The following is a 26,185-nucleotide window of genomic DNA, read 5'->3' as shown; positions in this document are numbered from 1 at the left end:
TTTATTGCTGATTTAATTGTTGTGGGTGGCAAGTTTCTTCTTTTTAGATTAATCAATGTTGTTGAGAAATCATAATCATACAAAGAAATGATATTTTGTGTGCTAATACTTTCTCTTCAATTAATCTTATTCTGGTCTAAAAGTGTGCCATTGTGCGCTCAGAAATGACAGATAATCAGTTACATTTCTGTGGTCCCAGATGTCTTGTGAGGAAGTGATTGAACAGAAAGTGTTCTTCTTTGTTGGTGCAAATGTTTTCATGGTAAGCTGTATTTGAGATGTGTCAGAATGCCAGTTTACCTGCTCACGATCCCTGCTGCTGAATCATTGCCTGGTGAATACCCATGATTCAGAGCTTCGAGGGAACAAAGCATTTAAAGAAAAAAGCAGCAGCTCCATTTTCAGGGCAAATCCCTTCCCGGATGCTCGTCTGTCGGACATATCCGTTTGTTGTGTTAATGCCGATCCTTTCATGCTTCCTGTTTGTTAATCCTAATCCTGCTATATTCAGAAGTGATATCCTACATTTCCCAGAGTCCCTTTTAACAACCCACACAGAAGAAGCTTGTTGCAGTAGTGTAGGTGGATAATCTAATGACAAGCTGGAGGGGGGGTGTGGGGGGATCAGAGTCAGACGGGGCCTTGTTTTTGGACTTTTGGCCAATGTGTGTCTATGAGCTAGTGTAATGTTTCACTCACTTGCTGATATCTGTAATGCTCTGACTAGTTAAGCTCACTTGAAACATACACCCTCATAGATTTAGAGTTTTGGGGGATTTAGAATGAGTGTGTCTGCACATTAAAGACTTGCTCTGGGGGGGCTGCCTTACATTGTGCTGGCTTCCTGTAAACATGAATGGACACATGACAAACGTTTCACAGCACAGTGCTCACAGTTTGAGAAGTCCCCTCAAAGTTTTTCTTTGTTATATCTTCCAAATAAGTCTGAGCGACCTGGGTCTGCCTTCTCGTTTTAAGCAATATCACTGAGTTCTGTTTATCACCTGTCATCTTGGGAAGTGTAATTTTATTAATTCCGATAATGATGGTGATGACCCAGGTAATAGCCCAGAATTAGCTGTAATTGTCCTGGTAAATCAATTATCTTTTAATTATCGCTCAATATATCCATATTATTTAACTTTCTACACCTTAAGATAAAGCACATGATGCTATGTTCAGGCTGCTGACAAGGACGCAGCCTTTTATTACCTGGTATTTATTGTGACTTCTTGTGTTCACCACTACCTGTGTTAATAGTCCCAAGGTTGGAGAACAAAGTGGTAAATGAACAGCTTTGTTCCAGAAGCCATCGCTCAGAGGAATAAGTTGTAGCAGCAGATGCTGTGGAAGAAGCTGCTATTTATTTATTTGATTGTTCATATTTGTTCTAGTGCTTTTTAATTTCCTGGGATCTGGGGTACTTGTGGGGGTGTTCATTACACAATGGATACCTTGTTCTTTAACTGCAAACCAAATCTTCCTACCGGTACAAATATATAACCTGAACCTGACACTTTACAATGGCCTTTCCATTGCTTCAACTTGGTCACATGATCATTAGCCAATAATGATAATGATCAATGTAGCATTAATTAAATGTGACTGAGACAAAAACAGTGAAATGTCTTGGCTGAAGTCACGAAACGACAGCCTCTGCTCTTGAAATGGTAAAGAAAAAAGGACTAGAAACAGAACGGTTATTATCTGAACTTGTGTTTTTTTTTTTTTTTACAGCTCCTGCACATCCACTGGACACCCGTTCAGGCATTTCAATTATTTTGTCTACTGGGCATCTTCCTGGGACTGAGTGGGTGTTGACAGGTGGTGTTAAACTTGTAAAATAATATAGTGTGTATATCTTGGTGAATTGTAGATTGAGTATTTCAGGGTGGATTTTTCATTCAACCTTTTTACATATCAGCCACCCCGCTGAACCCCCCCCCCCCCCAAGCTTGTCTGGTTTTATTGGACAGATGTGCTTGTCTTTAATTCTGACCTTGGCAGGGCTTTTTGAGGTGTGCTTCATTTTCTCCAACCCCAACAGTTTCTACATCACTTCCCTTTGTTGCCACAGCTGGAGTAAATATATTTAATGTTGTTTTGTTATATAGGAGCCACAGAATCTATAACCTTAAATTCCAGATTCATCTCCTGCTTTTTACACAAATGTGTTGCCTGCCAGCATGATGTACGCCTGCTTCGGACCAAATGAAATCAAAAGCAAGGTCTGAACCTTTAACATTTGCTAGATTCTTCTCCAGTGCATGCTGTCCCTAACTTTGTATTTCTCTCTCTTTTCACACAAATGTGTTGAAGCCATGTTCAGTAGTTAGAGTGGTTGTGTGCAGACTGGGGTGGACAGGGACCCAAAAATACTGCTCCTGCAATAACCACAGTACTGACATCCTTTCATGAGCCTGTCCCCTGGAACAAGTAGCTATATTTCTCATTTATATTGCAGAGTGGAAGTTTAAAGAGCCCGGCTCCATCAGTGAGTCTCTGCTCTCAGGACATTGGTATAAAACGTGATTTGGTTACTGATGCATGTTTTCCTATGCAGACTCTTGTCAGTCTGGTATCAAAGCAATTATTTTCTTATCATGTAGTTTGCTGCTTTAGTGAACACATTAGTCCACTTCTAACAGGAGTACATGCACCAGAACTCTGTGACGGTGGATCATGGCTCTGGGTCAGCAGGGAGTCCATCACAATGCAGGCGCTCCAGTGGCTGGATCAGGGCTCACTGAGGCAGGACCGTCAGAACGTTAGTGATGGTCCACTTCTGATCCGTGCAGTCCTGAAGGACCAGCTGGAAGCTGAAGTCTGACTGGGAGCTCTCCACCAGCTCCAGGCAGCGCAGAGACTCCATGTTCTGGATAGACCCGCCCTGAAGGGACAGAGAGGGGGAAGGTGAGTGAAAGTACACAAGCAATATATATATTTCATAATAATTATTATTAATAGGAAAAGTGAAGAATGCACTCCATTTGTTGTTGCATCCCTTCAGCCAAATAAATTATTGTCAGATATCAAACCAACCCTTCGTGCTGATTTGCCTTTTTAAATTATTGAACCAATATTAAACTATTTGTAGATAAAACAACTAGAATTAGGCTTTGTGCAATAATTATGAGCATTAAGTACACTGAAAAAAATGACTTTTTGGCTTTGTAAATATTACTTTGATTTTATGTTTAAATTCTACAATACATTACTATTTCAGTAATTTTACTCAAAATGTCTCCTTTTATTTAATGTGTTACTTGTGTTTCTATGTAATTTTGAATCTTCATTTTGATAAGTGAATTTTAACAATAGCACCGAGTAAATATTACCTAAATTATTGTATTGACTGTACAACCTGTTAAAGCTATTACAATGTACATGGGAAATGCGAGTTAACTGTGGGTGACGTCAGAGGAAAGTATTTCCCGCGCACATTGCCCCGGACAGTCCACTCAGAAGGTTGACATTTGAGTGGAACTTGAAGACTGCTTGGTCGACCATTTCATTTGAATATTCATCGATGTGGAGTCATGTGAGTATGTTTATGTGCTTGGTTAACTTGTTACATTCCTATTAGCTTGTCAGCTGAAGTCAGTATTTGGTTATTAAAAATGTAAGGCTAAGTTAGCTAACATTAGCCGACAGAGTAGCTGGCTAACTAGCTCGTTATCGTGCTAGCAAACTTAGCCCGGTTTCATGCAGGTTACACACATCAGATATAATATATATTTTTTAAAGGCTTATTTGAAACTTCAAAGTTGTCGACTACGACAACATTCGCCGTTTATAATGGAAACTATGGTACTGGCGCACTTTTTAAAATTTGAATCGTTTTTTATTTCGGGAGAGGGGGGTGTTCATGGCTCCAGCTCAACAAAAGAAATACTCAACAGTATGTGCGATGCTACGTGATGCGGTCAGCTTCACTGCAGCCTAGAGAAGGACAAAGTGGTCAAGGAATATTATATTTGCAATGAAATATGAACAGCGCGATTTAAAAGGTGAGTGTGTCTGTGTGTTTGCCTCGATGGATTCACTATTGGCACTTTTCCACTGCAGCACGTAGCACAGTTTGGTTTGTCCCGGCCCGTAACAACATACTGATACCGGTTAGTAAAAACCATGAATTCATGCTTTGACAAGTCTGCGGTTTGTACTTGTTTCTTGCGTATAGCCCTTTCATTTACACGAGGCCGTAACAAAACGATAGAAACGGCCCCACAAACGATAACGGGTCCCAAGGTGGATAGATTTGCAAACGAAACGCTCTGGGGGGTCAAACGGCTCCGTGTAATCGCCTCTATACGATCATTTCCCGATAGATGAAGCCATAGCCCCACCTCTGCTGCTCACTGCTGTAGCATGGTCCGTAGCTACTGTCAGTAGCTACTGCTCGCGCTACTGCTACTGACCATTCTACAGATGTTAGTGCAAAATCTACAGCTCCTCTATCACAACCATCAGCAACAAGTGGACATGAAGAATTAAATTCGTTTTTATAACCTTGTTGTTTCAGATCAAAGAGGAGTTCCGAAGAATTACAACAATTCATCTAGAGCGAACCTTTTTGACCAAACTGGACTTGTACACCCCAAAACTGCAGGATATTTGGGACAAAAGGCGGAGTTGCAGGCACAAAAATAAGACCCCTGCTGGATTCACTCAGTCAGGTAAAGTGTAAAATTCATACAATTACAATCAATCAACGTATGTTGGGCTCTTATTCACTGAGAAAAGATCATAATAATAATAATGTAATGATCTGGCCGGCCTGACCAAGACCCAAAGCCAGCAGGGCATCTACCCAACTGACCCTGGGTTTCATTTGGCACATCATAGGATGTTTTAAGTTAAATGTGTATCAACTCATTTGTATGCATAGCTTGATCCTGCTTTGCATCCTTGCACCTAGTTGGTGCCTTCTTTTGTAGCAGGTTCAATTGACCATTACGCAATATCTTTTGCTTTCTCTCTACAATAATGTACTTGTCTGTTTTAACAGCTACATGTAGAAGATAGACGAGATGCCATCATCCGCTGCTTGATGGAGTTCCTTGGAGAGTCTACAGAGGAACTCATCAAAGACTACCAGGTAAATGTTCTGATGATTGTTGTATCCATAAACATGTTGTCTGTTCTTCAATATTTCTACATGGATATCTCTACAAGTTAGTGACTCATGCCAGTATGTGGAAAAGGCATGTCCTTTTAATTAAGTTTAACATTTCGATGAAATAAATTGGTATTTAATATATTTAAAATGAAAGCAAACATTTTACTTTATTCCATTCATTCTTTTTTTCATTCTTTCTCTAATGATCTTTTTTTACATTCTGATTCATAATTTGGTTTTCAGTAGAATTGAAGATTTGAGCCTTTAAACCCCCGATCCCACCTCATTTTCGCTAAACTGAATCCAGTACTATACCAGCTTTTACTTCCTGCTTGGAACAGAGCAGCTTTTTTAAACCAAGAAATAAAAGTGACTACAAATTCCCCTACATAACTTACCTACAATGTATCTACAAAAGGAAAGGAACTATAAAATCAATAGTTAGTTAAATACTAGGGCTGAACGATTAAAAAAAAATGTAATTGCAATTATTTTAAGTGATATTGCAATTGCGATATCAGGAAATGATCATCATTATTCTCATTTTCATTGAAACATTTTTTAATTATGATGGTGGGATTTTTGCGAGGATTTGTAACAAACAAAAATGTTTTCTTTACACTTTTCCTTTTACAAATATCGCACCTGCTGCGATTTGAAAATTGTTGTAGGCAATATTGCAGTTTCGATAACATTTTGATTGGTAGTTCAGCCCTAAAATGGCCACTTTAACCTAATGAATCACCTTTTGCATATTCAGTCACTTCAAAGAAAACATGTACAGTGTAGTGTATCTCAACACCGATTCACATGTTTTGACAGGATGTGAGCAAAGAATTCGTCAGAGAGGACTATGCTGAGCACGTCATGAAAATAGTTGTCCTTCGTGGAGGTGCAGCACACGAAGGCCCTGCCGATGTGTCCATCATCATCGAGGGAAGTGAGGTTCTTGATGACTGCAGATGTGTGTCAAAGGCTTGCCTTCTGCTCACGGGCTTCATACAGTATGCAATGAACTTAAGTTATCCACCGAAGATGAAATACACTTCTGAAGTATTTCAGAAGCTCTTTCTTGAGCTAAATGTCCTGAAGATGTCTCCAAAAGTCCATGCATTGTGCAACAAACTTGTAGCCTAAGTGTATACAAAGGGGTTTCTTCAACTTGCAGTTCAGAGGAAATACTTGGTAGTTATGGTGTCTTGCAACAGTGACCTTTTTCATATGTTTTGCCTGAGCCCACTTTGTACAACTACATGTTTTGTATATTGTTAAGATAATTTTTCAAAACCTTGTTGAGGGGGTTCTTGACACAGCACTTTTTAGTTTCCCCTGGAAACAGTTTCATTTGTTGTGCTTTGAGTATTTGCAGCTCAATGCGGCACAAGATTCTTTCTTCATTTGATTGTGTTTTGTACGTTTTCTTGAGTGCGTTGAATTCTCAGGGCCACTGTACAACTACATATTGTGTAATTATTCTCTATAACACTAAAAGCAAGGGATGTCAGGGATGAGTGATTGCACTTAGTTTTCTTGCAAAGTCATGTGCTGCTGAATATGATTCGGGCCTGTTAGCAATTAAAATCAATGTTTTGATGGTATAATGTAGCTTAAACATACCGTCAGTTTAAACGCTCTTTTATACTGAAAAACCAGAAATTCTTGTGCACAAGCAGTTAAGCTTTTATTCTGAAAATCCTTCATCTACGGTTAGCATTTAGAATGGGGCTAATATACGATTTCCTAAAGAGGTGAATTGAGTAGCGAAATGACATGGAGTGGTGCAAACCGAAACCTACTGATTTAACACTACAACTATAGATGTCGAGATACTACCATGTTGAATATTAAAGGAAAGTACAGTTTATTTGAATACATTATTGTTTACAGACGAGAGTAGCATTTGACAACATCCGGAATGACCGGAAACCAAACGAGCCGAGAAGTATTGTTTAGAGTATTGATTACAGCGTTTAGAATGTGTTACATGAAAAGTGATGAAAGAGAATATGAGGAGAAAAGGCGGGTTAAGCATATATTGAATGTGAAAAGTACCAATCCTCTGTTTAAATGCAACAACGGACATTAGAGACGAGGCGAGCCGGCTGGCGGGGAAGAGCCAGCAGAGGATATAATAGCAGCACCGGACGAGGGATTCGCCCTCTTCTCTTGCTCATGAGAGCCAGATCACAGCTGTTTTCTGCCGGAACAATATTCTGTCTGTAACACTACCGTGCCTTTTTTAATTAAAGTATCCCATTTGAATCTTCTCAGAGACTCCATTTAGTCTCATTTTAAAGCTTCTCTCCTGGACGCGAGAATAAAGAACATATTTAACAATTGGGGACCCTGACGTGATCCTCGCACAACCGGGAGAGACTACAGCAGGCTGCTCGCTGGACCCGCTGGCATCCGTTAAACACACAGAGAGCTCAAATCAACTAGGTAAGGAGAAACCTGTTATATCGAATTCTTCAATAGTTTATTTAGGACAATGTTAGTTCTGTGTGTTTGACGGCGGCCAGCGGATCCTGAAAATAGCTGTGCAATTTAAGTTAAAACAAGCCTAAATTGATAAACATTGGTATCCTACCACGTGGCGTTGCTTTGTTACAGGCAGGGTGAGTTCAATTTCTTTTGTTCTATTTAACCCTGCATGCTATCCGTTTGTCTGTTATTACATGTCGGCCAGAGGCCAATCACTTCTATAGGTGTCTTTTGTTGCGTTTTAAGTTAACGTGAATGGTTTTAGGCCATTAAGCAGTCGGGACTGCTTGAGGCAAAGACACAGCCAAAGTTTGAAGCTAAGGTTATTGTAGTGAGTGTTTTGTGTTAACAACAGTGTGAGGCTGTTTTTAAAAAGTCCTTTTTCAAGGAAAAGGCCTGAGATGTTTGAAGCTTTCAGTGGTTACTTTATTTCTGTTTTCAAAAAGACATTGCGTGTGGATTACGACGAGAAGTGCGACATTCGTGCGTTAGATAGACGATATTCTTCTGATTGTGTTTGGATAGCGTCCCATTTTGTCCCATAATAGCGTGTTTAAACAGAAGAGATGACCATGCTGGCTCTTAAAGTCAAAACATTTACGTACATGGGTAGAGGGCTATGACGTAAGGGTATAAGGCCCATTTATCATTTTAAACTACAGTGTTGAATCTACTAGACAAAATATCACCCCACCATTATTTCAACTCCACTGTGAGAGCCACGAGATGTTTTCTCAAATCCCTTTGTTCTTCAGGTCAAAGGTTGGAAAACCAGTTGCCATCTTGTCTTGACCTCATGTTCACAGTGAACCACACGGCAGTCGCCATTTCATGAAATTCTAATTGAAGTACTCTGTTTGCTTTAAGACACTGAGGCTAGGCATTCCATCTAGTAAAGAACCATACTTCTTGTTAGAGTTAGAACTATTGGAAGTACTTCTGCTGGTAAAAGTGTGTATTGGCGGTTTTGTGAATATTCTTGTTTGTAAATGTGTTTTGGCGGTTATGTGCTGTGTTGTTTAACCATAGTGTAATGTTCTTCCTATTTTAAATATATTTTTAAGGAAAATAAGTTTCTCCTTGTTAAAAACAAGTCAGTTTTGAAACAGCTATTCCCTAGTGGATTAAGCTGGAAATTAAAATAGCGCACTCTGGTGGTAGTTCAGAATTATTACATCAATAGAAGAAACACCATAACATTGTGAAGTATAATTGTAAGTGTTATAAATAAACACATGCTTGATCGCCAAGATAGAATTGCAAGTAGTTTCTAATTATAAGAGAAGAAACTTTACATAATACTTTTTCAAACACCAATTTATTGAAGCTAACACAAGTAGTGACATTAGCAAATTTCATACATTTCGGTATGCACTGTACACAGGAGATTTGGATTTGAACCATATTCATATTTCAAAGTCAAAACCATACACGGTACAACTTTATTTTAACATTTCATATTTTAATTTTGCATATTTTTTATATATTAATGAACTTTATTAATTTTTTAACTAAAACTTAAAAAAAAAAAATCTATAATAAAAACAAATAATAAAAAAAAGATGTAATGTTCGGACGAACAGCAACGAAGGTGCTAGTCAGAAGATTAGTGCTTCATCTTTGATAAGTTAATGAATAATTAGAGAACATGTCACCAAAACAAACTAAGTTGAGACTAGACGCAGGGCCAGGCTCAACAGCAGATATCAAGGGAAGGATAAAAATCAGATCAGATGCTATAACAGTTCCAAATCTTAGACAAAATACATGGAACCACATGGAGAAACTGTTGGAACAATGGCAAACGAGAGGACTGTATCCAGCTGATGATCAACCAGCACCAATGAAAGCCCATAGAAAAGCACCAGACCATGAAAATGGAGAATACCTGCGAGAACAACAAGCACAGATCAAAACCGGACAACCCCCTTGGTATGGACCTGCTAAAAGCGCTATAAACAGAGCTGAAAAAAGAAAATCTAGAGTTACAAGTCTGGTACTCCATCTAAAATATGTCAGCCAAGAATCAACGAACAGCATGTATGTGGCTCAAGGAGCAGAGCTCACAACAAAGGAAGATAAGAAAGAAAAGACAGACGAAGCTCCAGTAATCCAACCTTCAAAGCTCCTTCCAAGCCTGACAGATGCGCCTCCTCCCTACATGACAGAAGAATACAGTTTCTTTCAACCCCCAATACAAGCTCCAACTCTAGGTGTTTTAGGAGGAGTATTGGAGTTGGACGGTCTCCCCACAGCTACACATGTCAAAGACTTGGAGTATGAGGTAAGACTCCTATCTGGTGAGCTCAACAGAAGATTGGAAGAAATAGGCAGAAGAATGGAAGAGGAGCTCAACAGAAAGATGGAAGACCTCAGCAAAAGTATGGAAGCACAACTCAAGAGAAGAGAAGGCGAAGGTTCTCCAGACACCACAACCGTAACTGAAGCTGGAAGACTCAAGAACTGCTCAACACTCATGCTACCGGTGATAGCGGCTGGAGAAGGAGGATTGAAATACCAATCATGGACTCACAGAGACATGGAAGCATTAGCGGCAAAACTACCTCCACTTACACAAGGAGGTCAGAAGTGGGTGAATGATCTGGAGAAATACACAGTCCAAGACCACCTGTGCTTGGGAGACATGAGGGCTGCTTGGACGGATAGAGGGAAGAGTAGAGGCAAGAGCAGTGGATTCAAAGGCCAAATGCACCAACTCTCCAGATTACATTTTCTTCAACAAAGTCAGGTCGAGGTATTGGGCTGCCATTCGTCAAATCTACCCAACAACACAGAGTTGACATGCCCTCAACAGCCTGAGAAAAGAACCGGGGGAAGACATGTATGCCTTCCTGAAGAGATGTGAAGGAGTGTGGGAGGACTGCACTGGAGAACGACATGACGTTTCACCGTCTGTCGTAATGCTGTGGAAGAACGCGGTCATTAACGCCCTTCCCCAATCAGTGCAGGCAAGCCTGGGAGATGTGGTGGCATTAGACGCTATACCCATTGAAGAATGGAGACAACATCTCATTTACCACGATATGAAATACCAAGCAACCCAGAGGGAAAAAGACGAGGAAATTAAAACATTACAACTAAGACTCTTGAAGATACAAATAACTGAGAAAGATACCGAAGCTAATAAAAACAAGAAAGCGGCAAGGCAAATGGCAGCTACATCAGAGAAGGCAGGACAGATTCCTCCAACAATTCAAGCTCAGGAAGAACCAGAGAATGCAGGGCAGACATCTCAAACAGTTGAATCTCAGATACTGCCAGAGAATCAGATGGAGAACCAACAACCAGGTGGTTTCCGAGGAGGCAGAGGCAGAGGAAAAGTTCTCCGGTTCGAGGGATGCTACATATGCAATCAGCTGGGCCTTTGGGCTAGAGATTGTCCACAACAACAAATGAAATACCCACCACATGCACCAAACAACGGCCCACCATGCAGTTTCCATGATGACGACGGAGGCAGGGGGTCCCAGAGATGTCAAAGACGTACAGGATTTCCAAACATGAACCAAATGCCACTGACAGCCTGGTATCATCCACAACAATGAGGAAGCTTAGAGGACCAGACCATCAGGTGATGCATCTTCAGCACTAGAGTATTTTGAAATCCAGCTTCATAGAGCCACATATGTCACCACAGGAGGGAGAGGTTGAATGTTATTTAAAAGATAGTGAGTAGAATATTGCATTTACACATAAAGCATCCACAGAGTAGTAGAAGATTAAGACATAGTAGAACATTTAGCAGACTATTTTTGTAATTATGAGAAGGAAAATACATTACGAGTGATGTTGTTCCCCCACACAGAAAACAATTGTGTACACACAACTAGTGAGGTCAAGAAGACGGGCTTCCACCCAAAATATGCAAGGGGCGGCGATACACCTGACGTGAAGCTGTCCCGACCTGAAAACTGAAACTCGATTCTGCTGTGGTGAAGTCTGGCTACAAAGGGAGGTGTCCGATAGGGTCGCTTGTCTCAAACCAGTGAAGAAGTCAACAAGAACCCAGCAGAACTAGAGAGTGACTGTTAGTGGGAGAACTGTGACGGAGCGACAGAGACTGGCCCAACATTTTTCCAGCCAGTACATAGATAGACCCCGTCAGAAGACCAGGGCTGTGTTTAAAGGGGAACTTCATTTATTCTTAGCCAGAAGTGCAGTTTTTAATCAAACAATTATGTGATTTATGGAGTCAGATTACATTTTTCTCATAAACACAATTTTATAATCGGTCTGAAGTATCTGTTTTAAGGCATGAGCCGCAGATTAAATAACATAACACTGATTAAGAGCTTGGATGAAGAAGTTGTAGGGTTTTTACAACAGTTTCAAGAATCAGTCTTTATTTATTTATTCTTGAGTAACTTTACTGATTTATAGTGTAGTGCGTAAGGCAATATCTCATTTGAGTGAGGGGCACCAGCCCTTCATGCAGGTCACTCTCTGTGAGAATAGTTCATATTTTCCCTCTAGTTTGGAGAAAGATTATTTTATCATATGTTAGTTCAGCAGTGTCAACCAATCCTCTAATCCTAGAATTATTGAGACGCATTAGCGACACCAGGGGTATTGTTTTTCGCAGCAACGATGATGCATAATACCATGACAAAAGCCATTATTGAAACAAGTAAACTTTTTGTGCTAATGGCAGATTTTTTAGTGAATATGCATTTATACCATCAGAAAACCATACATCATATGATATTTTTGTACCCCTTGTGGGTACACGGAGAAGTTATATTTTTTTAATGCAACGTTATGGGTTTTACATGTCCTGTTCATAATAGGGTAATCATTGCAATATTAATTGAGCATTTTATGCTCAAAGGAGGGAGTGTCATGATTATACAGATATGTTGATTTCAGTGACGTTGTAGTTAATAAATAATAACATGTAGTCAACAATAGGTCTCATAACAACAAGAGGTATGCCGAAGCTTGGGCCTTCTCCAAGGAGGGAGTGGTCCAGTTTTAGATATTAGACAAATGGAAGTGGATGAATATGTCAGAACTCTGAGTAATATTATGCAAGTTTTGTCTACACAGGCTAGGAAAACTACAGAGATACCAGACGAGACACCAGAAGAGACTCCTGTTCGGCCAGGTGATTGGGTGAGGGTGAAAGTTCACAAAAGACTGTGGGCTCATCCCCGGTGGACGGAAGCGTGAAAAGTTGTAAAAAACTTCACACGCGCTCCGGTTTAAAGGTAAAGAAAAAGGAGCAAATTGACACCACCTCACACATTGTCACCCTTCACTGGCAACTTCCAGAACATTATTGGGAGTCAGGACTGATTTGGCAGAGCTGGAACCAAACAATACATATAAATAAGATAAAGATAGAAACAGCTCAAAAGACAAATTGTCTATAGATTTTTGTAGATTGTACATTAATGTGAAAACCTATTTTTTGTTTTACATCTGTTATTTTTGTACTCATTATTTAAATTCTGTAACGGACACAACCAGGGATAAAATAGAGATGATGACAAGAACAAAGCCAAACCAATTGTGGGGTCCCCTAGGGATAAGAGGCAGAATAGCATTGTCGATTGCGCTCATTACACTTGATACGTTTCTGGTTGGAAGGGGAGTACAATATCAAGTAAAACATGGAACCATTAGTTCACTCATAGAGAATGCCCACATCACTAACAAGACTCCAGCTGTGTTTCAGAGACTTTCACTTATCCCCAGAGCCAAAAGATCAGCTGAGCAAAAAGAGGAGGAGTTAGAAGTACTCGTTCCCAAAGGTGAGGCGGTTATAATCAAGATGATTCACCCCCCTATATGCAGTTCTTGTATCAAATGATGAGATGGGTTTAAGTGATCGGGATATGTAAGTGATGGGGATTTACAGATTAGGGGAATCTCTAAATACACTGGATCCATGTTTTAGTCTGTACCAGAAACACTCGCTGTTAAGCTATGAACAACCGACCGGTGACCTATCTGAGCACAATTATTGAAAATGATTGTTAGACACAGGCTACTAACCCACAAGTACTGCTTTGTATGTACAAACTCTATGAACAAGATTCCCCAGCAGATAGTGGCGACATTGCAGATATGTCAAGTCACAAAAGTTACTAAGGTTCTAAATAACAGTGGGATTAAGTGATGGAGAAAATATGGAGACGTTCTTTTATAGTGTGTGAAATATGTGGTGCTTGAAACATGTAGGTATTTAAATGTATAGAAGAAAATGGTTTCCTGCAAGAGTTAATTGGAGTAAACATGTTACAGTGGGTGAAAGCAATGTTTAGGGATATGGTAAAATTATTAGTAGACATGAATTGTGTTTAGATGACATTTAACAACTAAGATGGATAGTAAGATTAGGAAAATAGAGTGGAAAAGGTTGGATTTATTTTTACCTCGGTGTGTTAGAATTTAACTATACGTAATGCGTCCCGAGATCTCTCTCTCTCTCTATCTATCCGCCTGTCAGACCGCTACGACCCCATCGTCCAAGCAGACAAAAGACCTCACCACGGAAGACTCCTCCTCCTCCATCTAACAGACAGAGAAGCAGAGCTGAACCATCTCCACCTGAGGCATCCAGAACTACAGGTGACATAAAAAGGCACACTCTCATCGGTCCCCCACAGGACATGAAGTTCCAAGCTGAGCCACAAGATTTGGGCACAAGAGCAGAGTGTGGGACATGAGAGCGGAATACGCCCTCCATGCAACCAGTAGAGACTGTAAAGGAGGAGATGAAAAGCAAAGCAGTTGGGCCACTGAAAAGAGTTACAGCGGAAGGATCCAAGAGCGGATGGACTGAGGAGAAGGTGGACGGAGGAGAGGAAAGGACGGAGGAGTTGGCATGGTCCGGCAGAACGTGAGGGGGTCGTGGCTTGACAACCAGAGGGGGAGAGAAGGAAAACGGGAGTGAGTGAGTTTACACATAAACACACTTATTCACCAACGAGAAATACGTAAAGAAAAATATTTATTAGCCATGAATTAATCAATTGGTGAATTTATAAAGAAAAAAAGAGGAAACTATTAAATAACCCTAAAAACACACTGAGAGTAGAACATATTATTCAATCTTTTCATCATATGAACAAATTATTCTTTAAGAGTTTTTTATTCATGTGTGAATTTGGGGAAGATTTAATTTGTTACAGTATAGACCTACAGTTTAAAGGAATGGTTTTAGTAACCACTCTATAAAAGCAGACAAATCTTTATTTGTATGGACAATGTTAAAGGTAGAGCTAGTACCAAGCCAAAGATAGTGTTCCAATCTAGAGTATTGATTTCTCCATTGTAGCATGGTTATTACCTCAGGAGGGAAGATTAAGGTGGAAATAACATTTGTTTTTCGTCCAAGATGTAGAGTTTTAAAAAGACACTGGGCAAAGAGAGATTGCACATTTTAATTAAAAAAAAACTAATATAATTGGGAGTAATACATGCGGGGCCTTGGATCACTCATTGTGATTGTGCATATTTTACAACAAATATCGTTCAGGGAGAAGGGGTCGCTCGATCCACCCTGCAGATGTTTTAAATCTTACTTGCAGCTTCATAGGGAGCGCACGGCACCAGAGTATGAGTTTTAAAAGACAAGTGCCACCAGCTCCTAAAGGTCATCCATTCAATCAGTGATGACCTGACATTTAGAGATGTTATTTAAAGGAGAAACATACCTGCCATAAGTGTAAATTCCGGAATTGAACTACAAACCATTAAATGAAATTACTTCTGTTTTTAAAATCCTTGTTAAAGGAGGGAGTAATTATCACATGCTCGGGCACCCAAGGTTCCACACACTGTTAAAGGGGTTAGCATAGCTATTTAAGTAGACCAGAATTGAAAATAAATTAGTATAATGCGTTATTGATATTCCACCGGTTCTCACACCATTTCAGGGACTTTATCACTGCATTAGAACAGACCACCCAAAGTTACTGAGTAGGAACTTTTAAGTGATGCAATTCTACAACTGTTGTAACTGACCAAAATCTTCTCCCAGAAATGACTGTCTAGAATGCCGTACCCCAGAGTAGAACGCACAACGGCCCCCTCTAGAGAACATATTACTTTCATACCTTAAATGGTAGGAAATGAGGGAGGGTACATTTCTCATGAGGAGACAGTTACAAATGCTAGCAGAACAAGACGACCAACCCCCGTATACAGATGTTGATGACAATGATGAGTTAGTTTAAATGATATGGATGTTCGGAGATGAGATTGATCAATGAATGTCCAGCTGATGTGATTCTTTAAATTATGAAATCATGTGAAGAAGTGAGCAAAATTAAAGTGGAGTGAATCCATTTCAATTTACTTCATACTGTTCCAAGATAGTATATTTTTATTATTCCAATACATTTTACACTATTCTAAGATAGTCCATTTTATTTGGCTTTATTATTTTATACTATTCTAATATGGTAGATTTCATGTTGTATAAATCATTGCTATTCTAAAATGGTTTGTTTCTTTTCACTTTGTAAAAACAAGTGCCTTAACACTGAGCGTGGTATGAGAACGGTTTCTGTGAAAGGAGGGAGGAAGAAATGTTCTGATACCAAGCCATTGCTGCTATTTTGAAGAATGATATTGAATGCAAACACTAGAAGTTATACACAAGGGAAAACTTTTATGTTTGAGCACAGGCAAATAATTTATTTAGTATTTTTGTAAAGTTAAGCCTATTGAACCATTCCATTTTGATTGCTTGTTTGTAATATGAGATATGTACTATGCGAAGTTCAGATGAAGAACTCATTGATTTCAGTATTATACACACCTTTTAGGTGTGTAAGGAGGGACTGTTAGCAATTAAAATAAATGTTTTGATGGTATAATGTAGCTTAAACATACAGTACCGTCAGTTTAAACGCTCTTTTATACTGAAAAACCAGAAATTCTTGTGCACAAGCAGTTAAGCTTTTATTCTGAAAATCCTTCATCTACGGTTAGCATTTAGCATGGGGCTAATATACGATTTCCTAAAGAGGTGAATTGAGTAGCGAAATGACATGGAGTGGTGCAAACGAAACCTACTGATTTAACACTACAACTATAGATGTCGAGATACTACCATGCTGAATATTAAAGGAAAGTACAGTTTATTTGAATACATTATTGTTTACAGACGAGAGTAGCATGTGACAACATCCGGAAACCAAACCAGCCGTGAAGTATTTTCTGTATATTTTGGAGTATTGATTACAGCGTTTAGAATGTGTTACATGAAAAGTGATGAAAGAGAATATGAGGAGAAAAGGCGGGTTAAGCATATATTGAATGTGAAAAGTACCAATCCTCTGTTTAAATGCAACAACGGACATTAGAGGCGAGGCGAGCCGGCTGGCGGGGAGGAGCCAGCAGAGGATATATATAGCAGCACCGGACGAGGGATTCGCCCTCTTCTCTTGCTCATGAGAGCCAGATCACAGCTGTTTTCTGCCGGAACAATATTCTGTCTGTAACACTACCGCGCCTTTTTTAATTAAAGTATCCCATTTCAATCTTCTCAGACTCCATTTAGTCTCATTTTAAAGCTTCTCTCCTGGACGCGAGAATAAATAACATATTTAACAGGCCACATGTGATTTATTTATTTTTTAAGTCAGAATTCTACCAGTGTTTCAAAACATAAAGTTGCTGTTTTAAAGACTACATTGTTTCATGTTTTGTATGCCCATATTTAACAGGGTTGTGCTGTTAAAGGTAGAATACATATTATGTAAATATTACTTGTATATTTAAGTAAAAAATGCTATGCAATAATGAGTACAATTAAATAGAAGAATAAATATTATGTAAATGTTACTTGTATATTTAAGTAAAAAATATTATGCAATAGTGATGACAATTAAATAGAAGAAGAAATATTACTTATATATTTAAGTAAAAAATACTATGCAATAGTGAGTACACTTAAATAAGAAAAACAGAAAGCACAGTAAAGTTTACTTGTGTACCTGTTGTTAGAAACACTTCTGAACTGTAAGTAGAATTTACTTGAAATGTTGGTTGTTAAATTTACTTAGAATTTCAGCGTGGAATATTGTTACCGAGGTTTTTCAAAGTAAATGTCACTCCACTTTTTTTTCAGTGACCAAAAACCATTACTGTATCTCTAGTGGAGAGTCACAAACTAACCTACTACTACATTTAATTTAACTAATTACCTCTACCACTGTTTTTAAACATGATCCTGACCAGTTTATTATCTCAAAGACTATCTAAGCACCGTACGCTTTAGGGGCGGGCCACCTTATGATTGACAGTTCACTATTGTTTTTAGCTTTAGCTAAGTGTTGGAACATTGTCAGACTTCATGCCAATAATTCAGAAATTGTGTCATAATAGAGAAAAACCCTCTATAATATAATATAATGCTCTATACTTTCTCTAATCAGTTAGTGATGCATTTCTTTATCATAACAACACACATGTATTTGTTTCATTTTAAACTGAAAAATCACGAGTAATTACATATTATTATATTAGTTAACGTTATTAGGTGATTGACACAATATACATACATATGGTCTTTTTAGTCTTCCTACATCGCGAGGCGTACTTACATGCCAAAATGTAAGTCCACACATTTACACACTGTTGGCAGGTCTGATGTACAAAGAGCCAAACTGCTCATAATTTATTCTAATGCTCATTGCACACACTCACGGCTCCCTTCAGATTAATTTAGGGTTCAGTACCTCACACAAGGCCTATAGTACTTCTGGACTGGAGGGACATTGCTTAAAACTATGCTTGTTTTATTTTAATAACCCACTGACCCACGCTAGCTTTAGCAGCCAACACCTTTTTAAGTAAGGCTTGAGTGTGTGGATGTTCTACAGCAGGGGTGCCCAATACGTCGATCGCGATCGACCGGTCGATCGCAAAGGGTAGTGTGGGTAGATCGCATGGCATGGAAAAAAAATTAAATATATATATATATTTTTTATTTATTTTTTTAAAGTTAGCCTATCATCCTTAACATGGCATTTGCCACTCGATTGACGTAGAGGTAAGCCAGTCTGAGTTGTATTGTTTGTGCCATATGGATTCATGCAGTTATGAGGGGGCCTCATCTCCTCATCTGAAGCGCAAATGCGGCTCACTATTATGCGCTTATGCAGCGCAATTATTGTAAGCGCGCCACAGTTTATCCGCTGTTTAGTCCACTCCGACCTTGTTGACATTTCAATAAATGAAGAACACAGAATTTATGTGATTATACTAAATGATACCAAAATACAAATAAACACCACTGCATATTTACAACTGTTTCATATGGATAACTGTTAAATCCTTGGAGTTACAAAAAAGTCCCTTCCATGATCCTCTTATAAGTGTGTGTGTGTGTGTGTGTGTGTGTGTGTGTGTGTGTGTGTGTGTGTGTGTGTGTGTGTGTGTGTGTGTGTGTGTGTGTGTGTGCGTGTGCGTGTGCGCGTGTGTGTGTGTCTGTGTGTGTGTGTGTTGCTGCTGTATTTTGTTGTGATGATTTACGTGATAGAGTGGGATGATGTTGCACAATGTGTTGAAAACCTCTGGTGAACAGAAACACATATTTATGAAGCGTTGTGTTTAACAGGATGATATCCAAATATTAACACCACTTTATAATTTTGTTAGTGTTAATGCAATTGCCAAAAGTAAAAAAGCTATATTATTCTATAAAATAACTACATAAGGGTCTCATAACACATGTCACCACCACTAAGATAAAGACAGCCAATGTTACTGACATATTTTAAAATGTGGAAAGGTGTGAAACTGTTGACTTTGAGACAAGGGAATAGGAAGTGCTAGATGCTTAGTAATTTCTGGGTTTTTGGGACTTATCCCTGTACCACTGTTTATAGTAGATGGAAGTTAACTGAATTGAGGGAGGCACATGAAAACGCTTGCTTACAGTCCTTTACAGTAGCAGCCCCCACACCTCCTGGCGCTGAAAGCAGGTCCATAGTTACAACCCAGTCTCACGGCATTTCGTGTTATAGTCACGACATTTAATCTATTGATTGTTGTTCACCAACACGATTTTCCCCTTTCTTTCGCTTCACACAGAACGATTTTAAAAGCAATGTATTTCTATTGGTAGTATGTTTCGTGCCTGCAGCACGTCTTTTTGTCCGGTCGGGTCTTGGAAGACCGGAAGCTGTGTGGTTCATAAAAACATGTTCTTACTCAATATCAAGCCACGATTATTGTTTTATTTTAAAATCGTATAATGTCTGACTTTTTTTGCTGTCCGCGAGGAAAATAAATGGGGCTCAGAGCCTCAGAATACTGAAATCTGTATTTTTTCAATCTTTTTTTCCTTCTAATTTGTTATTCTTTTCTAAATAACACACTATTATTTACTCACCAATAACACACAATTATCCTTGTTTTTACTTATTTGTTTCATTCTATAATATCGGGCTTTTTGATTTTCTCTTTGGAAGTCATCACATAACGGCATTGTAATACACGGTTCGGCTGCATTACATATTACATATCTGCCGTAGTTCTTTATTTATAGAGCCCTGATGAGAAGACTTCTGGACAAACTGGAAGAACTGCCACCGAAACTGAATACGTGACGTGGATCATAAATATATAAGCAATTAAACAACATCTTCAATATCTCTTCACACAATACGTCTCCTTGCAGTATCAACACTAATTCGGCTGACTTTTATATTTGATCCAATTGGTAGATAGGCTATATTTACACCATAACGGTGCACAGCTGATATAAAAGGGAATTGTCATTTTTAAAGATATTATTAATTTTCTTTGAATTAAAGAATGTAAATACTGAGTTGAGAGAATAGTCGGGGGATTTGGGTGATGGGAGACACATCTATGGATTCAGAATTTCAATAGCATACTGTTAAATGACGGATATACCTTTCTGTCTGTGATGTTTTACAAATCAGATATTAATGTGTAGAAGTAAAACATGTCAAATATTATAGCAATATCCTGTAAAATGATGTGAAAACATGAATAAAACTACACATCTTCAGATGTTATACATACATAAGTGTCCTACACTAATAATAAAAAGTATAATTTTTTATGTTAAAAACTTTAAACTTGACAGTTTTTTAACCCGCACCGCCTAGTGGTTAACCTGTTAAGCCCCAAGGTCCCCGCCGGCGGGGACCTTGGGACATTGGCACAGAACTCAAGATAAAAGTACCCTTATTACTTATCGTAGCTGCACATACAAGATATCTGATTAAAGCTGAGGTTCCACAGATACAGATTATTTAGGTATATAGTATCATCACTGAGTGATCCAAACTTGCGACAGGGGAAGCGAATGACAGACATCACAACACGTACCTTTACGTAGCTTCTAGGGAGATCGTCTCACCGTAGCTGTTAATCTGATCAAAAGACATGTTCAATGGCATTAAAACGAGAAAAAACGCGGCTGAATCGGTTAATCTATAGGTTGATAAAGTTTCTGGGCAATCATTTGAATTATTTATAATCCATAATTCCATTTTTATGTAAAAATCGCAGAGCAAAAGTTAGCTGCTAATGGTAGCCACCAGAGTGGCTGCTGCTTCCGCTCTTGGCAATGCAGCAGCCTAAAACACACACATGGCCAAATAAGGACTATGTGGGAGTTCCCCTCGATTCCATTGGCTCTGACGGTTAGAAAGAGATGTCACATGTCAAAATCCAGCAGGGGGAGCCAGAGATATGAAAAATCCACCCAAATGGCCCCAGAAGAGGTTTTTTTGTGCTAAATCTCTCTAAAAAGGTCAAATATCACTTGTTTTGCATCAATCTTGATACAGGGTACTTATTATATGTTGTACTTTGGATTCCTAAAGCTTTTAGTCTACTAACCCATCATCCAAGGTTAGTTTTCACTATAAGTACAACATATTTTTGGGACGGACACTATCATTTACAGTTTTTTTCTACATCCAACTGACAGCTTTATCATTACTTTGAGAAAAAAGATTATTAATTTAACCCTTTTAGAAGGGAAGATATGGTCATTTGTTCTGGGATTGTCATTTTCGAGCCTGAAACCTGAAAAACAGGCTCGGGGTTAGGTAGGGTATGTAAGTTTGAAAAACCGTCTCGAGATACACTTTGTTATATTCCATGGAATGCTCTTAACATCCCCATAGCAATGAATACCTTCAGTGCTTTGACAAAAAAATCCATTAAAAAATGTCATCTGTGGAAGCCGTAGTACTGTAAGAAGCACGACCAATGATTTTAGCAGGCCCGGCTAAAATAACTGGATGGCCCACCTGCCTGTCAGCCTTCCATCTGTGCACAAACGTATCTCGTGCCCTCATTGGTCATGTGCGCGTTCGTGTGTGTTGGAGGAGGGGCTCTCTAAGGAAGTGGCAGATATTCTCCGGTCGTGTATTTTTCTCAAACTTATATACCCTACCTTTAAAGCACGTTATTGAATGTTTTTGTTGAATATGTTATATTTGATGAAAAAAATACACACTTACATAGTACAATAGTACATACTTTCATAGGGTGAAAGTAGAAGGTCAATGATAGAAATATAGAATATAAAAAAGTCAAGAAGATACTGTAAGTGGTCTCTACAATAAAACGTCCAAATATATTAATAGGAGGATGTGCAAAACAGACAAACTAATTTATCTAAACATTAAAGAATACTTTAGGGTAAGGTCTTCTTTTAAATAAGAAAAAAGCTTTGGGGGTATCTATCTGAGATAAATATTAAGCCTGACAAAGTACTTAACGTCTAATATATTGCTTTCCTGTTATTATAGTTACTGCTATCTGCAGCAACTAACATCTACCTGGAGCTATCTGCAGCAGCTAACATCTACCTGGAGCTATCTCACCATCCACAGCTTTCAGTATGCCACTAAAGAAGGTGCAGATGGACAGCAAAGAAGGAAAACCAGAGGAGGATCTGGTCTCTCTTGCTCAGGTAGCAGAGTTACTAAATCAGCAGAAAGACATGTTTACTGCACTCTTACATGAGCAAAAAGAGAACTTCAGAGGCTTTGTTAAAATGATTATGGATTCTACTAACACGAGGCTGGATGCCATTACAAGGGAGGTTCAGAAAATTAGGTCTAGCATTCAATTTACTCAAAAGGATGCAGATGACATGAAAAAGAAAATGTGAAACAGTCTGTACACTGTAAGTCTATGCAAGCTGACATCTTGAAAAATAGTGACGGCCTGTCAGCTGTCACTGACAACATGGAATATGCAGAAGGACAATCGAGAAGGAGCAACGTGGTTCTTGACGGCACCGGTGAGGAGCCTGGGGAGACCTGGGCGCAAACTGAGGAAAAGGTGAAGGACATTCTTGTGGACAAACTCAAGCTTCAACAAGGCATTGAGATTGAGCGAGCTCACTGCACTGGGAAGCCAGCCGCTAACAATACCAGACAGTAGTGAAGTTCCAGAGGTTCAAGGACAGATCAGTGGTTTTGGAGAGAGCCAACAATCTAAGAGGGACGAACATCTACATTAATGAAGATTACACTGATGCAGTCAGAATGAAAAGGAAAGAGCTACTCCCTAAATTGTGGGTCCAGTAGAGGGCGTAGCCTGTGAGAGATATAACTTGAATTTGTCAGTTGGTATAAATATAGTTAAAGTTATCCTACAACTTATAATTGAGAGTTAAGTTAAGGTAGAAGTTAAAGTTGATTTGACTAGATAATGAACATTTCTTGAATCGATAATGTAAAATTGTAAGTTTCTTTAACTCAAAGTATTAAGTTATAACAATGAATGATCATTAATAAAATAACTTGTATAACTTAACATTGTGAGTTGAAACAAGTCAAGTACATTTTGACATTAAGTCAACTCATAAGGCAGCCACTGAACTTATGTTTTTAAGTTAAAACACCCTATTTACTTTTTACAGTGTACCAATAGAAATACATTGCTTTTAAAATCGTGACATGAAGAAAAGGGGAAAATCATGTTGGTGAACACGAATCAATAGATCAATAGATATAGTTGTGACTATAACACGAAATGCCGTGAGACTGGGTTGATAGTTATGTGGCAAGAACAGTAATATGTTTTAATGAGCTCAGCCTGAGACAAAACATTTGTGTCAAACCAGGCCGTCTAGCTCACAACTCATACTTGGTCTTACAAACAATATCAGAATCTCACACATACACCGTTAAACTCTTTTATATTGCTAAACACTTTTACACGCACAATGATACCCTCTTTCACACACTTTTGTCTGGGCCATAAATCAAACTCACTTACCAAACTGTACTTTTTTATAAACACTATGATTTCCATTTACAGACAACATCATACTACAATATAATACTCTAGTAGTGTATGCAAGACAGAACACGTTGTGTGTGAGAAAGAATGATAGTGTATGTGAGAGAGGATGTCAGGGTTTGAGTTTTGTGTGTCTAGTTTTGGGTTTATTTTGCTGTTCTGTTCTCCCTGTCTCATGTTTTCCTCCTTGTTTCTTGCCTGGTGTGTTATGGGATTAGTTTTGTATCATAAAGATAAAGCAACACTTTCTCAGAATAAAGCAAAACTATGAGTTCAAAAGAAAAAAAACTGGGTCAAGCAAAATAAAATTAATTTAAAAAATAAAACTATAAGTTGCAAAAATAATCATTTGTGTAATCATGTAAACTATAAGTATTTTTTCTTTGTTTTAACAGTTTTTTGTTTGCAGTTCTTGTTTCTTCTTTCTCAATGATCAGACTTTTGCTCTCGCTGCAGCTTTCTCTTTTGCGCTCCCTCATTTTTTGTTTGAGATTCTGACACAAACCTCCCAGGTGGGCGGGACTTTCAGGGGTGCGTCCCCATTGGCTACACAGTTTTTGAGTGACAGCCCAGTCCTCCAGCGATTGTACAGTGCAGGCAGCTGCAGTGCGGTGGCTGCCTGAGCGTGGATAGAACACCCGCAGAAGAACCAGCATTTCAATTATTATAATACTACAAGTGAAAATAAATGTAAGTATTGATCATTTGTGTTGTTTGTGCTGTACTATACGGTCTGTTTCTTTATTGTAGTAAGTGAGAAGTAAAGCTGTGCTATGAAAGTTAGCTTTTGCTACCTTTAGATCCATAACAATGCAAGCTAAGTAGCCTAACAATTAGCTACAAAGCTAGCAGTGAGTGAGTGAGCGTTCAGACACCGGCGCACACACTCAAACTGACTCGTTTGTGCGGCGTGCCTGACTCTACCAACAGGCTTTCATGATTCTGTTTGGATATACAAGTATAAGCCATGATAGCTTATTTTATTAACACGCTAATTTGATATGAAAATCAATGGAGGCTGAGTTAACTTTGTAGGAAAACCTACCATCCATGACTGCCCCCTGAGCTGTGTTTTATTTGTTAACTTCATATTTTTCGTTTCCTAAAACATTTATTTTCCTCTCATATTAACAGTGTGGATCATTGAGACAGCGGGGTGTCCAGAGGTCTTATCCCGTTTTCCCACTTCCTCTGAGGGGACAGCACGGAGGGGGGCATGAAGAAAGAACTGCACGAGCTTCATCCACACTGGCGTTACTGTTACTTATCACTGGCTCAGTGTCATTTCATTTGATCAAATGTCTTTACATATACATTTAATATATTTTATTATTATCCACCTTTTTGTTTTATGTCCTTTCATTTAAAACATTCTTTGAAACTTCATCTTCTGGTTCAAATTTCAATAAATGTAATTTGTATAATCACTCTTTTGTCTTTATTCTACATGAAAATGTTAGAGATTCCATTCAAATCTGTTGATTATTCATATCTTCCTCAGGCTAGGAATAGTATGTTGAGTCTTTAATGCTAAATGTATATCATTTTCTCACAGGATATAGAATGAGGCAACACAGGTTTGATCCATTGTGTATGAATGCTTCAGCTCTTCAGACCAACATAGTAAGATGTGAGCATGTTCCTAATTGTGTTGGTATGCAGCCTAGGTCTGGTCTGTTTAATAAAGCAAATCTGCCACTTTTATATTGCAGAATTTGTTAAATTAAAGCAGTCTTTAATTGTTTGTCCTAAACATAGCAATATGTGCTTTTGAAATGTAACATGTCTTTGAAAAATAATAGTATACAGTTTATATTTATATTATCACCTTTAGCTTGAAAATACATATATGTGTTTTTTTAATCTATAAAATAAATAGACAGACACTTTATCAATCCCAAATTGGGAAATAATTTAACAGCAACAGTGTGTTCAGGTATTAAAATATTTAAAGTTGGAATAAAGTATGAACTACACATCACAAGTATAATGCACAGCAATCCATAAGATAAGTCCGATATGTTCATGAAAACTCCCCTGGAGACACCGACACTAATGTGTCTGAGTGGACTCCGGAGTTTGCTGCATGAGTTGCACTGTATGATCTGTGGTGTAATGGGCTGTCACTCAAAAACTAAGTAGCTAATGGGGACACACCCCTGAAAGTCCCGCCCACCTGGGATGTTTGTGTCAAAATCTCAAACAAAAAACGAGGGAGCGCAAACGAGAAAGCTGCAGCGAGAGCAAAAGTCTGATCATTGAGAAAGAAGAAACAACAACTGCAAACAAAAACCTATG

At 38.6% G+C, this 26,185-nt stretch overlaps 1 protein-coding gene and 1 long non-coding RNA gene across 2 annotated transcripts in view; one reads left to right on the top strand and one right to left on the bottom strand.

Moving 5' to 3' along the window:
* Positions 1-2,591: 2,591 nt before the first annotated feature.
* Positions 2,592-26,185, bottom strand: part of LOC307039612 (polypeptide N-acetylgalactosaminyltransferase 18-like) — a 448,297-nt gene continuing 424,703 nt past the window's right edge. Inside the window, exon 11 of the mRNA XM_079681847.1 lies at positions 2,592-2,890. Coding sequence (XP_079537973.1) covers positions 2,744-2,890 — 147 coding nt within the window. The 3' untranslated portion in view covers positions 2,592-2,743. The remainder of the gene's footprint in view (positions 2,891-26,185) is intronic.
* LOC307041970 lies at positions 3,306-6,104 on the top strand. Its single transcript, XR_013808957.1, has 3 exons — positions 3,306-4,679; positions 5,012-5,101; positions 5,945-6,104. It is a non-coding gene; the product is annotated as an uncharacterized lncRNA (long non-coding RNA).

This window comes from Notothenia rossii (genome assembly GCF_949606895.1).
Source record: "Notothenia rossii genome assembly, chromosome: 5".
NCBI lineage: Eukaryota > Metazoa > Chordata > Actinopteri > Perciformes > Nototheniidae > Notothenia > Notothenia rossii.
This window is presented reverse-complemented; position numbering and strand designations above follow the sequence as displayed.